Raw genomic sequence first — 16,934 nt, forward strand, 5'->3', positions numbered from 1 at the left:
GAACAATTTTTGGACTATTTTCTTGTTTGAAACTAAAGTTTTGTTGATGATATCATAATCCTTTCTGCTCATCTCCTCCATCCCCCACTCTATTTCCATCTCTTTGTGCCCCTCTCTCTGTCCATTTCCTCCTCCCAATTAATTCTATAAATCTGCTCCTCCCTCCTCTGTCCTTCTGATCTTCCCCCCTCTGTCCACCTCTTCCTCTCCCCTCTAATTCTACTTCCCCTTCTCTTTGTCACTTCCCTCCCTCCTCTCTCTGTCCATCTCCACCTCCCCCATCTCTCTGTCTGTCTCCCCCTCGCCCCTCCATCCATCTCCTTCTCTCCCCACCAGATCCATCACCTCCTCTACTGAGCGAGGTGATGCAGTGGTTAGCACACTGGACTCGCATTTGGGAGGACGACGGTTCAATCCCGTATCTGGCCATCCTGATTTACGTATTCCGTGATTTCCCTAAATCGCTCCAGGGAAACGCCAGGATGGCTCCTTTTACAGGGCATGGCTGACTTCCTTCCCTGCCCTTCCCTAATCTGATGAGACCGATGACCTCACAGTTTGGTCTCTTCCCCCAAATTAACCCAACCCAACCCATCACCTCCTTCCCCCTTGCCCTGTTCATCTCCTCCCCTTTCCTTCCTGTGTCCATCTCCTCTTCACCCCTCTCTCTGTCCACCTCCTGCTCTCCCGTCCTCCCTCTCTGTCCATCTCCTCACTCTCCTCTTCCCTCTCTCTCTCTCTCTCTCTCTCTCTCTCTCTCTCTCTCTCTCTCTCCTCCTCCTCCTCTTCCTCTCTCCTCTGTCTGTTCATCACCTTCTCACCCAATCTCCTCCTCCTCTTGTCTGTGCCTGTCTCCTTCTTCCCTCTCAACGTCTGTGTCCATCTTCTCCTTCCCCCTTCTCTCTCTTTCTCCCCCCCCCCTCCCTCCCTCCCTCCCTCCATCCCCCCACAGTATCACATTCATCCCAGTAGGAGCCTGTCGGTTCTTACCCCAACAGTGTTTCTTTCAAAGTTGTAACTAATACGTGTACCAAATTTACTTGAAATTGTTCTAGAGGTTAAGGATTAGCTTTACCCATGGCTTTGCCTGCATACATGCACGTAAAGTGTATTCGGTATATCTTTAACACACTACACATGAATTTTTGCAAATATTTCAGCTGTATGTCTAGTGAATTTCACCCTGCAGTTTAATTTCCAGGCAGCTTGATATTTATGGCGTCGTATCTTCTGAACTATGTGCTATATGAAGATATAAATTTGCAAGTACATCCATTGTTGGCTACTGTCTGCAAAATGTGTTGTGAATAGATTTACAAGTGTAGTAATCATGCTTCATGTGGCAGTTTTACTGCACGAAGAGCGGAAGTGTAGTTAGCAATAGTTTGTCGTCAGTGAGTAAAAGTTTCTTAAAGATTTTAAATGATGTGTAAAGTTTGTTACAGATCTCTTATGTCCATCTGTTCTTAAGTACTGGATGGCTAAAGTATAATAGGTTTTGTATGTAGTGGGCTGCACTGCTATGGTAATGGAGAGAGTTAGGGAAAGTAAACAGTTAAAAGAGTAAAGGTTGCAGCTCACTGAATAATAGAAGCACAATGTAACTGTGCAGGTTTGTGTGGGGATGGGCAGCATTGGCAGGAGGGGTTGTTGTGCACTCTGCAGCTCCAAAAAAGGATTTGCGCGAAATCTGTCAAAGTTCTCAGTATTGTTTATGTGCCTTTCATTGCCTCAGCACATCCACTGCTGTACTGTTACTCCTTAAATGATTATTTTTCGTATTGATAGAAAGGTCAGGACTACCATCTCTAATGGGAATGTGGATAGTAAACCACTGAGTTTCAAACCACACTACAATTCTTGACTCTTTTTGTTGGCATTATTCAGTGGGAGAATGAAGTCAGTCTGCTGTCCTTTCAAAAGCATATTTAATGTGCCCTTGAATATTTCAAAACACAACTGTAACATCACGGCTTCAATTCACTATCAAACTAACTCTACTCTTGTTGTCAACATGCCAGAAGTGTGTGTGTGTGTGTGTGTGTGTGGGGGGGGGGGGGGGGGGCGTATTTTAATTGAAATTTGTGGGTTTTGATAGATAATAATTGAATAAGTAATAATCCATAACAGATGTATCCAATTTTCCAGAATTGGGTCCATTGCCGTATTTGTCTTACTACTGTTACCTCTGGAATGACAACTTTTCATTTCTTTAGTATGAAAATAAAGTTGAACTAATATTGTGAAACTGAACACGATAGAAAACGGTCAAATTTCAAGTAATTGCAGAAGAATGAAATATCGTATATTTGAAGTGTCTGAAGCCCCATGAAACTGTCGACAAATGGTGCTGTTGTCTGTAGGAAAGTTGCAACACTAGAAGGCTGTCTTTAACCAAGATGGTATTTTGGCTGTTTCATACTTCTTGCTTATCTTCGCTACTGTCAAGCACATCTCTTCTACTGGACAAGTGCTTATAGCTTTTAAGATGTTAATTGCAGAGGCCATGTTTCCTTTTGCATCGAATGATCGTTCCTGTCATATACCTGAATATTGGCTATCCTTCTGAAACTTTCCAGTGTCTCCATGTAGTCCACATATACAACCAAGATTCTTTCATGGTCCTTAATAAAGTGTTAAATGTTTAAATTTTACTTTGTGCAAAGTTCTAATAGGTATCTTCCTGTAACATTCCTTTGCCTCAGTTTCAGTTCTCCTACTGGTTTTGTTTCACTTCTTTTTCCTAGTATCCACTAACTAAAAGAGCAGTTGCTTTTGTCTTATACATTTTTTCACTCTTATCATTTTGTATTGAGTGTAAGAGTCATATTATGTTGTGTTGCTGTGTTGGATGTTGGCCTCGTGCCTGTCTTGGCCCAGTACCATGTTCACTATGCTATTCATAGCAGCTCATCGGCATTCCTATGTTCTTAATTCATTATTAAACCTATTCATGCATCACAACCATTTGATTTTGTATTGATAAGACTGTACTCACCTTACCAGAAGCCTTCCTTTTCTAATTCCTGCTGTATCTAACTTAAACCAATCCACACTGGACTCGCATTCAGGAGGACGACAATTCTAACCTGCGTCCGGCCATTCTGATTTAGGTTTTCCTTGATTTGCTTAAATCGCTTCGGGCAAATGCCGGGATGGTTCCTTTGAAAGAGCATGGCAGACTTCCTTCCTCATCCTTTCCTAATGTGATGGCACCGATGACTTCACTGTTTGGTCCCCTCCCCTGAATCAACCAACCAACAACCCAACCTAGACCAATCAATTTCTCTTTTTAAGTTCTCTAAATTACCTACCCTCACCTTTGTTTGTCAGTAGTGCAAATAAAATCAAAACAACAGATCAAAGCACTTGGTAGACCAAGATTCAAATCAAGCAAATTATTTATAGGAAGGCTGAAGTAACAAATAAGCAACACACTGAAAAGAAAGTTATACAGATTAAGAATCTGGTCATTTAGCTAGTTTATGCTTTTTTGTATTTAGGGCAGTTGAATGCAATGATTGGATTAAAAAAGAGAGAGAGAGAGAGAGAGAGAGAGAGAGAGAGAGAGAGAGAGAGTACAAATACCCCGTTGATGGAGGGGGTGGGGTGGGGGGAGTGTTTCATGGTATAAGTGTCTTAGGTTGATTTCTTTTGGTCTTCTACATGTCATCTTAATACTGCACAAATCTATGACAAGTGAGTATTTGAATTGTTCACCTTATATAAGCACCTCATATTATATCATACATTGGAGAGTTGGGGTATGAGAGACTGGGGTGATGCAGATCTGAACAAATTCCTTTGTTCACACCATAGCCATTTTATTGAGTCTCACTGTCAATACAGTTGGTTCACTGTGAACCATTTCAAATGTCATGTGTCATTACAAAACTTTTACATATGTTGCGCAAAATCATACAATATAAAGTCGAGGATAGACCAAAAATGGTATGGAAAGGTTACATTACTACTTACCACATGGAAGAGGCAACCATAATGAAAAATAGTACTGTAGAAGAAAGCTGAAATATTTCTAGTATTCTGTAATATATGTTGGCTACATCTACCACATAACATTTGACATTTTTTTTCAAGTGATGAGTATTTGCTTCTGATCACATCCTTTCAATTTTCAGTGTGATGGGAAATTGTTAGCAACAGGATCATATGACGGTTATGCCCGTATCTGGACTACAGAAGGCCACCTAGCTAGTACACTGGGGCAGCACAAGGGGCCCATTTTTGCCCTGAAATGGAATAAGCGTGGAAACTACATACTAAGTGCAGGAGTTGACAAGGTAACAGTAAAACATTGTTGTATGTAACTTCTGTCCTCCCCTCCCTTTTCCTTTTTTGCAGTTTGATCTATAATTGATAATTCCACCGTCACCAGCATCTTCCATGGATAGCTAGAATGCACGTTGTCTATGGTGACATGTAAGCTGTATGAAGCAGCCTTGTGTGCTTGACAAAACATACATTACAATGTGCATTGTATGAGGTATCGTTCTACAGCAAAGACTGGTGAAATACTGAAAGAATGAGTGCTTATCTACATCTATGCATTGTCTTTAAATTCCCTGTGAGAAGGTTGGGAAGAGAGAAAGACACTTAACATTCAATTGATGATGGAGAGTCAGTTTGGGCTTGACAAAAGTTGAGAAGGAAATTGGCCATGAGTTTGTTTATATATTAATCCTGACAATTGATGTAAGTGATTCAGGGGAATAGATGTAAGTGATTCAGGGGAATTGTAGGAAACTTAAATGTAGATGTCCAAGATGGGTATGGTTCTGCAAGCACGGTTGGGCACTGTCAGCAAGTGGGGCACGTGGATCAGAATAACAAAGTGATTGACTGTTGAGCACGGAAGGGGAGAGATGGTGTCAGTGTGCCATTACATGACTCCAGTAGCAGCAGCTGTGCTGTTCCATACAAAATAAGCACATACCTTTCCCATTAACTTATAGTATTGAGTTCATTTTTCAGGATCATAATAGTAGTATCATTTTCCTAAGTAATTTCACATTTTGCCTCCCACATTCTGTAAAATAAACATACCACACTGAGGACATGAGGTGTGACCAAATTCATTCTCTGATTTTTTCTTGCTATGGTAGCTACTTTGTTGTTCTGATCCATATATAGGACGGTGAGCCATTCCTCCCAGCAAGGTAGCATCTTGTCAAGGTGAGATCTGTTTTACAGGTCTTGTCTTTGTCGCAACTGTTAACATACATTATAGACAGTGGTCCAACTTTGAGGAGCAGTTTAGAAGGAGGTAGCAGCATACAACAAAGTCATTGGGAATCCTAGCCCAAGAATGATTAGTGGGGTTAGAAGCTTTGAATGTTAAGAATAGGTGTTGTAACAGGTCGTCACACTTGTTAAAATAATGCCCAAAATGACAAAATATAAGAAACAATGTACCTCTGATAACATCCTTAAATGTTTTTAACTGTTTTTAAAGGAACTTAGTAGCTTTAATGTTTTATACACTGATGTTGAGTCAATAGTGGAAATATACCCAACAGATAGAATGACTCAGAACAATGAAAATACTGTAGGACATTCAGAACAAGCCTTTGCATTGGGTGGTGAGACATGTTCCACGATTACCTTTGCAGACAGGACGACTCACCAATACATAATGCATGCAATATAATTCCTGTCTGTAAACTGTATTTTAGCTATATGTGTGTTATTTCAAATGAGAGATTTCCCAACACTTGCCATCAATTTTTTCTGAGTGCAATGCAAATGCTGCAAAAGTTTAAAATGTTGTTTTGTGTCAGCAGTCCCCCTCATGTTGTTTGAACTAATATTAATTTACAGTGGAGTGAGTGGTGTATCCATTGTTTATCAAGTGATCAACCAGTCACATTAATCTGTAATGCTGTTATATGTTTAATCTCTTTGTAATGTTCCCTTTTTTAAATATGAATGTTGTTTGTTACATGTTAATGTATTTGGCTATGCAGGAAACCATATGCAACATGATGATTCTAAGTTTACTCTAAAAGATTTTCAGAAATAGCTGCAACCAGTCACCTTTTGTGAAGGTTCAGTTTTTATTACACCTGGACCGGTTTCAGGTCACCCAGCGACTCATCATTGGATGTTATCCAATTTTAATATCACAGACCAACAAAAAATTTTTTTGAAAAACTTTTTTTACTTTGACAGTTGATCTTATAGATTTTTGTGAGACAACAGCTCCCACGTGCTTTGCAAGATGTAGACAAATTGGAGAGTATGACAAAGATGGTGTTCAAAGAATTGCATTGGAGCAAGTTGTCTTTGGTCGACACTCACATTTTTTAAAAATTTGCTCCAATGCAATTTGTTGAAGACTAGTCTTTGTCATACTCTCCGATTTGTTTATATCTTGTAAAGCATATGGGAGTTGTCTTTAGTAAAATTTGTGTAGTCTTTTTTGTAGTCGCATTGATGGCAGAAAATATAAATAGTGGTTAAATTACATTCACTATTACAACAGTAACATGTATTCAGTATTATAAAATTAACATTCTCTTTTTTCAAAATCAATAAAACTAACATTCAAGATGATATTTCTTCTACAATTTTTGGTACCGAAATTACATTAAACATGTTAATTCTTGCTTACTATATTTTGGTTATGAACTAGACATCAGTTATTAGTGTGTTGGTCACTTCATTTAATGATAAATGTTAAGATATATGGGCATTTGGGGGTGCTGGTATAGGGGATGGAGATTTTTGTGTGTGTGTGTGTGTGTGTGTGTGTGTGTGTGTGTGCTGAGTTAGTTAGCTTCAGAGTAACTGCTTAGTTTTTTCAAGGTTAAAAATTCTTTATAATTGTGAAAAGATTGGTTTTCTAAGTCACCTTGTTCATTTAAGATGGTGTGTGGTATTTTATAATTATGGGTCTACATCTACATCTACATGGATACTCTGCAAATCACATTTAAGTGCCTGGCAGTGGGTTCATCGAACCACCTTCACAATTCTTTATTATTCCAATCTCGTATAGCACGCGGAAAGAATGAACACCTGTATCTTTCCGTACGACCTCTGCATTCCCTTATTTTATCGTGGTGATCGTTCCGCCCTAGTAGGTTGGTGTCAACAAAATATTTTGCATTCGGAGCAGAAAGTTGGTGATTCGAATTTCGTGAGAAGATTCCTTGCAACAAAAAACGCCTTTCTTGTAATGATTTCCAGCTTCTGTGACACTCTCTCACATATTTCGGGGTAATACAAAACATGCTGCCTTTCTTTGAACTTTTTCGATGTACTCTGTCAGTCCTACCTGGTATGGATCCCACACCATGCAGCATTATTCTAAAAGAGAACAGACAGTGTAATGTAGGCAGTCTCCTTAGTAGGTCTGTTATATTTTCTAAGTGTCCTGTCAATAAAACGCAGCCTTTGGTTAGCCTTCCCCACAACATTTTCTATGTGTTCTTTCCAATTTAAGTTGTTCGTAATTGTAATACCTAGGTATTTAGTTGAATTTACAGTTGGGTGAAAATATCCACTCCCTTGTCTATGATATGAAGTATCTGTAGGTGTATTTTGTTGTGATTCTTCAGTTTCTCCCAGCATATTTGTTGATCGAACAGCCCATGGGGGTACTGCTGCTCATAATGTCTAATGGGCGCTGTATTTCGGCGATCAGACATGTTGCCGTCATCAGATGCACTGGTGAACTGAGCTCCTGAGGGTGCATGGCCGACCTATGTTCCCTCCCACCGTAAGTCATTTCCTCACGGTCAGACATTTGATGAGAAGACTACCAACCTTTTCAAGCATGTCCTATCCTCTATATATTTTCTGTTTAATGGATTATACTGTGAGCAAACTCAGGGAGTTGCAGTGGGTGGCTCACTCTCGCCTGTTGTTGTGAATTTGCATGTGGAGTACTTCAAGGAAGAGGCCATGACATCATCCAAATGGAATACCACCTGCTTCTTCCATTATGTGAATGACTTATTCATCATCACCCCATGGAAGGGACAAACTCCTTAACATTTTCATACATTTGAATCGATATATCACAACATCAGATTCACTAAGGAGACGGAAGAAGTTGGAAGACTACCATTCCTGGATGTCATGGTCAAGGGAAGAGCTAATAGAACCCTGGGCCATGGTATGTATTAGAAGAAAACGCACACTGATTTCTATTTGCATGTATGTAGCTGTTACGATGCTGTGCGAGGGGAAACACAGACGAAGAGAGAGCCACAGCCTTTATACTGTACACCTGCATGATATTGAGAATGTCGATGCATACTGAAAAAGCACTGCATAAGAACTGTCTTTTTCCCACCCAATAAAACATGGGCATTATTGGGAAGTGTCAAAGATTACTTCAGTTTGTGGAAGACCAGGGTGTATCAGATTCCTTGCCAATGTGGCAGCACATTTGTTGCACAAACAGTGCACACTGTCGAAGGTTAATGCCGAGAACACCAGCGGCACATTTGACTAATGTACCCCAACAAGTCAGTGGTCACCGAACACTATTTATCCGAGAATAGTGCAATGGAATGTGAATGTACCAGGATTTTAGTGCAGATTTCCAAACGCTGGGACAATGTTTTTAGAGAAGCCATTGGAATTGGTACCAGGGGTAATCTTATCAGTTGGGACTGCGGCTATAATCGCAGCAATGCTCGGGAATTGGCACTGTGTCTAATTTAGATGACCCTTAGCTAACAATGATCCGATGACAAGGTTACTCAGAGCAACTATATCGATGCTACCAAAGACTCCGATACAAGGCTCTCCCTGACTGCCGATGTGCACACTTGTATGTGATCCTCGGAGGGAACGGCTTATAGTGGGAGGGGATGTAGGTCGGATGCACAGGCTCAAGATCTCTGTTCATTAGCCCACCTGATGATGGCGATGTGTCTGATAACTGAAATATTATGATTGTTAGACACTGTGGACTGGTAGTATGCCCAGGGACTGTACAAGCATCGTATTTTGCTGTTTGTCTTGTGAAAACTTACTTTGACTTCGTGTAATTTAAATGGCTTTCTGAGTTCATATGTGATATTGTCACTTAGAAGAAGGTGTAATTAGATGAATGATGAACACTAACTTCACTTAATGAAGGTTTATTCAGCACTTGTGCATCCAAGAGCCTCCGGCCAGAACACATGCGATATATATGCAGGTACGGAACATTCCAGTACAATGATTCTTAACATTTGTGGATACTTCTAGAATGTACTTGAACCGAATATAGAAATTAAAATTTTACAGTTCACATGAGTTTTGAACTCACGACCCTCCATGCAACAGTCTAGTATCATAACCACTACACCATTCTTGGAGAATGGCAAGTAGCTTCTTCTGTTGTTCCTTCGTGAATTCTGGTGATAGTTGAGCTAGAAGATATTGTCTTGTAGTTGTAGTGCTAATTTTGCCCACAGACACAGTATGGGAGGTTTCTATGACGCTCAGCTCGGCAATTAATGGCTCAGCATTTGCTACACACATGCGTATTGGAAGGATCTGCGGTTCTCTACAACAGTTAACTATCCACAATTTACCGAATCCGTTTTTAAATGAGCTGATAGAGGTTGGGATGACCAAGTTATTCTTCAGTGATATGCTTCTCTTACATTCCACTACAAGATCCATTGGTTGATGCATGGCATGACACATGACAGTTACTTTTCTAGCGCTGACTGCAGGAATGATCACTTCATCCAGCACACATTGTCTACACACTTGGATGCGCACCTTCCTGTCCACAGTATCTCATCTCGTCTAGCATAATCTTCGAACGACCACAATCTATAATTGCCTGAGAAACTTTCAAAAATTCCCATCAGAGAATGACATTATGACTACACTCTTGTAAGACGATGAATTCTAAGGGCTGTGTATGGCCACTAATACCCACACGAATGACACATCTTCCTGTAGGTTTTATCTATTTCCCATTAGCCACCTTCAGCAGAGATATTTTGAATACGGGTTTCTGCAACTGGCGATGGTACTTCTCCGAAATGATTGAATATGATGCTCCAGAGTCCACAATTTTTGTTGTGATCGCCGGAGGATTTTTTTCTTCGGCAACCTCACCTCCAAGGAAGGTTTCACTCTTTAGTTTTCCAGGTTACAGCGGCTAGGTGGTCGGCTGGAGCTTCTAAACGGCGATGGAGACATTGATCGGTGTGTTGGGGAGCGTCCTCTCCAGCAGCTAGCTTGCGGCAATCATGACCTACGTCGTCCTGCACCCACATCTTCTTGTTCATCCTCATCATCCCAGAGTTGGCATTGGCTAAGATCGGTCTGCTGTCTTCTGGCACAGGTGCCATCAAATATCCACTGCCTTTCTCAACAATAGCTCACCGCATGTCCCTGCCATCTGCAGTGGAAGCATACTGGTTCGTTATCCTGGGTCCTCCAGACAACAGTCTTCCTTGGTGCCCGAACAGGTTCCTCATGCCACATTGTAGAAATGTAGCTTTCCCTGGGTCTCAGCTTTTTCACCGTTTTGAAGGAAAATGAAGGATGAGAGATTGGGTTCAATGTCTGTTCCACTTCCTCCCTTATGACCTCTTAAAGCATCTCTGTTTTTTGCTCGCTGTGCAATCCAAGTGCCTCCTGAACTTCCTTTCTCACTATCTGACAAAGAACACTAGTGAAATCAGTTCCTTCCTCCATCACAGACATTGATACGACATTTGGAAGCTGTTCAAACTTCTTGCGTGTAATTCTTTTTTGATGCAGTGTCTCGATATACAGGCACCATTTTATGAAGTCATCTGCTGTCGAAACCTCCTTCAGGAGTAGGACTTGATCCGTGTCCTCAGCAACACCCTTCATGAGATGTGCAGCCTTATCTTCCTCCTTCATTCTAGGATCCACTATTTTACATAGCTCCAAGATGTCTTGAATGTAGGGTACTGTCGTTTCTCCTGGGTGCTGCGCCCTGCACTTTAATTTATCTTCAGCCTTGCACTTCTGTCGTTGTGTGTCGCCGAAATACTTGCGCAGTTCCACCTGGAATACTTCCCAGCTTGTGAACTTCTCCTTGTTCTCATACCATTGCTTGGCAGTGCCCTCCAAGTAGAAAAATAAATTATCCAAACACACGGTGTCATCCTATTTGTTAAATTTGGCTATACACTCGCATACCTTGAGCCACTTGTTTGGGTCTTGGCCATCATCACCAGACAACCTGGAAGGATGTCTCATGTGGTGACACACAATTGCTGTCATTGTAACGTCCTCTTCTTCTTCTGTCTCCAATAGATTGTGATCTGTTGAATATGGCCACGTAAACGGCGGCTCTGTTGTGGCCTGATGGGAGCCACTGTGTCATCGATAATGTGCGCTATCACAAGTTCCAATACCCAGCGTCTCCACCCGAATGATGTCACATAGAAGAAGGTGTAATTAGATGAAGAAGAAGGTGTAATTAGATGAATGATGAACACTAACTTCACTTAACAAAGGTTTATTCAGCACTTGCACATATAAGAGCATGGAGCAAACTGCCTCCGGCCAGAACACATACAGCATATACACAGTTTCAGAACATTCCAGTTCGGTGATTCTTGACATTTGTGGATACTTCTAGAATGTACTAGAACCGAATATAGAAATTAAAATTTTACAGCTCAGGTGAGTTTTGAACTCACGACTCTCCATGCAACAGTCTAGTATCATAACCTCTACACCGCAGTTACTGTGCTCCTCAGCTTCTTCTGCAACAATATTACCGTGGAAAGGCATAGAGACATATTTAGTTTCTTCTGCTACTGAGGACTGGTTTGCTGGTGCTGTTTGGCTCAAATTTTTATAACTAATTTGTCAGCTATGGATGGATCATAAGAATTGTTGCTGGCTATTATTTTTAAAATATTTAGTTCTTTAGACTTTGTAGTGGGTTAACCTTGAATTTTGTTTATATGTTTGAATGTTGATTTTAAGAATGCCAGTTTGTGTTTCTTTGGGTGGTATGTTATGTTACACATTACATGTGATGTGGTGGATTTGCATTAATTTGGAGTTTGTGTTTGCTGTTGCACCATGTAATTAATTCCATATTGTGTTAGGTGTAAACTGCACTTCGCAACATGTGTTATTCAGTTCCTCAGTTAAGCTCTGTATTTAAGTGGCTGTTAATGTGTTTGCTCCACAGACAACAATCATTTGGGATGCAGCATCAGGACAATGCACTCAGCAGTTTTCTTTCCACTCAGCTCCAGCCCTCGATGTGGATTGGCAAACAAACACAAGTTTTGCATCATGTAGTACAGATCAGTGTATACATGTGTGCAAACTGAATGTGGATAAACCTATTAAATCTTTTCAGGGACACACTGTAAGTCTTACAATACAAATTTTTTATCATTGTGCATGTACAAAAGGAGTGTAGCAGAATGTCTGTATGGTTTTAAATGAATCATTGATACATTTATTGGTAAGATTTTCATCAATTTATCCAGCATTTTATGCCTTTATATCTTGGAAATAATATACAGTATAGCAAACTTCTATTGTAAGTATTGTTCAGGGCTAGTTCCATATGATTATCTGTGTTTTTGTAGTTCTGTACTATGGTATCATCAAGGACACCTCTGTGTAAGATGGCTTGGATATCCTCAGTTGCTGGTTTTAAGGGGAGACGGTGGCAGTCTTGCACTGATATTTTTGTAAATCCGTATCTTTGCCATTTTTTGTTCAATCTCATTGAAATTTTGCACACTTATGTACAGAGATCTAATATGATTTTTTTAAAAATTCAGAATTTTTAATAACAATCTAATGCTGTGAGATAATTTTGAATTTTTTATTGCATTATTATTTTAAGGTACACTTTTTCATAATTTCGAGGCAAATTTGGCAAATTTTTTAATGATAAAATAATGTACACTAATAGGTGTACAATTAAGTGCAGTAACTTTTTGGTAAATTAATGCTATTATTTTCTGTGATATTTTGGATTCGAACATTTATTACAAGCAAACTTTTCAATATATTATCAACCACAAAACTGTGTATAATATATCAAATAAAATTTTGTTCCACTTAAATATTGCTTCAAAGTAAAAGAATAGGTGTGCCAAATTTCATTGCAATCCTTCCAGTAGTTTCTGATATATGTGTTCCTGAAAGCAGAAAACCTTAAGTTGCAGAAAAATCATTTTAAAGTGTGGATGAAATGGAAAAAAAAAATCTATCATACCTTAGCTAAAACGGGTCATATCCATGTTCCATTTCTTCCTCATCATCCTCTACAGCTCTTTTAGCTTCTCTGCTTCTTTGCCTAGCAATTTTTTTGTATGTTTTGGACTGAATTCTCCGCCTTCGCGATTCTTTGCTTATCGATGATCTGCAGTATCTGATCATTGAAGACTCCAGGTGTAAAGCCCAACTTGCTGAGGATGTGAAGTCTTGCCACATTCCCATCATTAAACACTGCTGCAGCTTCCAAAGCAGAAATCTTCACCACCAAATTGGAAACAAACACAGTCTTTGGACATCTTTTCCAAATAAGAGCATTGAAACTTTCATTTGGGTTCTGTGTTTTCCCATGCAGACATTTTTCTAGCAGTTCTGGTGAAGCCAGTACTCTAAAAAGTTGGTTTAATGGCCAATGAAACCTCATAAGGAAGGTTATTTTTATGGGTATAAGCTTCCCCACTTTCCTTAAGTTTCAAAAATTTGCACCATTCATTAGAACAGAGGCCATGTTGAGGTGTAGTGTCTGTCGACAAGTAATGAAACCAAATGGCCCATACTGCTTTCCTCATACTGTCCAAGCTTGTGAGGTTACTTCTAATTGCAGCACCATAATAGACTTGTAGGCTGTGAAATCTCTTCTTTGTTAGTCTGTTTTTACCTCCCAGTGGCTTCCCATCCTCTAGTAGATTGCCTTTATTGTCTGCAACAAGTCTTTGGAGTCGTCCCCCCCATCCTCTTCTGAATATGGCCTAAGCACTCCAGCTTCTCAATAGTGCAATCTTTTCCTTAGGGCTGACTTTCAACTACATTCTTGAAAACACTAAGAGTCTCCATCTGCTAAATACTGTATGTATCTTACTCCATACTTTTGCAAAGATCTATGGAAAATGAACTTCATACCTGCAGCTTCCATCCCACCACTGGAGCCTGCATAATTTCTGCTACAAACAACTTTATGGGCTTCTTGCCTTTCTGTTTCTTTACCTACATCAATCTATTTCTTGTGCAAGGAACATGCAGAACAATATTTAGACATCACCTCTAAGTCCAATACTTTTCCAGTGTCGACACTAATGATTGTTGAAACTCCATGCAGTGAATTATGCCCCCTCTTCATCCAGGAACTGTCACAGGAAACTGCTATATTGTTGCTATTAGTTGCTTCACAATTTTCTTGAATTGCCCCCAGGACTGCCATTTGCATGCTCTCTTCACTTACTTCTGCAACTGCATTGAGGAGAGCAGTATTCATTGCAGAAAATTTTAGGGGAGGACCAGGCATGTTCATAATACCACATAAAAGGTTTCCACCATCTCTTCCAATCACTGTACATCTTAGTCCATAATCAAATCTCATATTGGCTTCATAGATTCTATTACTGACCTTTGATGTCTTGAATGGTCTGTCAGCATCACAGTTTTGACACAAAATGTGCAATGTGCAAACCAAACCACCTCTCTTTCCATCATCAACCAAATCCACATTTCCTCCACAAACAGAGCACTTGCAGGCTTTTCTAAGTGCTTCTGCCACCATTTCCAGATCCACAATTCTGAAACCTGTATTTCTGTCTTGATTTGTTTTTTTCTGACACAATCCCTTTCCCAAGTTTTATTTTAGATGCACTTTGAGACAAGCTAATGTTCGCATCTGCAGGTCCGACCCTAACCTTAATGTCAGTTTTTCGCTTTATATTGGAAATATGGGACTTATTATATTTTTTAAATACTTTACCAGGTCTTGGCATTGTAAAAAGGGATCAACAGATTCAACCTTGCACAAAGAATGGCACAATAAATCAAGCGTCACTCGAATTCCACTGAACAGCACAAAACTTGTTTACAACACTCCACAGCCTTCTATACCACACTGATTGAACCAGAAAATGGCTCCACAACCTTCTGTTATGTATACAAAAAATCACAGCCTTTTAAAGCTATATTTTCTAGGTTCACAGGCCAAACTCTGCAATAAAATTTTTCCTCCATTTGGTACATTGAAAAGTGGGCTTGGCGCATTACACTGCTTAGGGTTTTAATTTTTTTATGCCATTTGTAGTTCAAATTTCAAGGAAAAAATTTGGGATAATAATCTCAATTATATTTACTATCAAATAAGCAAATAAAAATAATTTGTAAATTTTTCATTATTTCTGCCCCTGTCTCCCCTTAAGTATTGATACAAAATCTCATCACACTTAGGTGACACAATATTAACCATAAAGATTTGTGATTGTGTTGTCTCATTTCTGCTTCAGTACTTTCTGTGATTTCAGTGAAATATTATTGCAAGATGGTATGCTGACATCAGTGTGTGTAGCACAGTTGACGAATGAAGTATAAACTTCCCTTGCTATTTGTTACAATTTATACATGATTGACAAGGTAACAATTAATGCTAATTAATTCTGCCTACAGTTAGACATCAGTGACACTGAAATTCCTTAGCTTCTGGCTGACCAAACTGAGTCCTCATTTCACACAACATGTGTGTGTGTCCTAGTCGCCACCATTCCACAGTATTTGTCTCGATCGTGAGAATGCTGCAAGTCTCAGTAAAGAAGCTTCGTGGCTGCCAAAGTGAAGTAACCAGTAATGAGCAATCTCTGCAGCACTTCATTCTTGCACTGTTTTCCATTAGACCTGTTTGGTACGCCTCGCACACACCTGAGAATTGTTCTAAGATATGTTGTATTTCTAAGCAATCTCCTTTAGAGACTGACTTTCTTTTCCAAGTATTCTACCATTGAACTGAAGTCTGTTTTACCCACGACTGAGCCTATGTGATTGTTACATTGATATCCCTACAATTCATTACACCCAAGAAACTGTTTGAGTTGACTGATTCGAACTGTGACTTTTTGAAACTTTTTTTCATTTTGTGAATTGCAAAATTTTAAATTAATGAACATTTAAAGCAAGTTGTCAATCTTTGTACCACCTGGAATCTTTATCAAGATCCGGCTAAGTATTTGTGCATCTTTCAGATAGTACCTCATTATAGAGAATTACAGCATGTGTGATAAGTCTGTAGTTACCATTAATATTGTCTTGAAGGTCATTAATATACAACATGAACAGCAGGGGTACCATCACACTTACTTGAGTACATGTGACGTTCTAAAACTGCTAACGCGCTACCGAATATGACAAGCTTTGCCCTCCCTACAAAGAAATCCTCAGTCTAGTCACTTGATACCACATAGAGTTGTAGTTTTGGTAACAAGCATATGTGTGGTACTGAGTCAAATGCTTTTCAGAAGTCAAGAAATACTGCGTCATGTGACTGCCTTATATATGGCTTGCAGAAAGTCGTGAGAAAACCATGAAATAGTTTTCACACAACTGATGTTTTTGAATTCGTACTGGTTGGCATTCTGTTCGAGACATGTCATTGAATTTGCGCTCAGAGTATGTTCTAGGATTCTACAACAGATAAATGTCAGTGAGATTGGATAGTGGAAGACTGTGACTTTAAAGCGAACTTCTGGGATGAGATCATCTCTCCCTTGACATCTTCACCAAAACATTGGCGACTCACAGCAGCATTCTGTCACCCACCAAATCTTTGTAATATCCTCGTAGATCATGACATTCTCAGATAATTATCCCATCCCTGCAATCATTGCTACTGTAAATTCTGCCCCCTTGCTCTCAAGTGCTGTTACAGTCCCACCATCTAAATACTTCAACATCAAAGGCAGAGCAACATATGAAATTATAGATGT

At 39.6% G+C, this 16,934-nt stretch overlaps 1 protein-coding gene across 1 annotated transcript in view; it reads left to right on the forward strand.

The window, feature by feature from the left end:
• Positions 1-16,934, forward strand: part of LOC124596473 (F-box-like/WD repeat-containing protein TBL1XR1) — a 166,489-nt gene that overhangs the window by 111,121 nt on the left and 38,434 nt on the right. Inside the window, exons 6-7 of the mRNA XM_047135616.1 lie at positions 4,140-4,301; positions 12,161-12,343. Of these exons, the coding sequence (XP_046991572.1) occupies positions 4,140-4,301; positions 12,161-12,343 (345 nt within the window). The remainder of the gene's footprint in view (positions 1-4,139; positions 4,302-12,160; positions 12,344-16,934) is intronic.

The sequence above is a fragment of the Schistocerca americana genome, chromosome 2, assembly GCF_021461395.2.
Source record: "Schistocerca americana isolate TAMUIC-IGC-003095 chromosome 2, iqSchAmer2.1, whole genome shotgun sequence".
Taxonomy (NCBI): domain Eukaryota; kingdom Metazoa; phylum Arthropoda; class Insecta; order Orthoptera; family Acrididae; genus Schistocerca; species Schistocerca americana.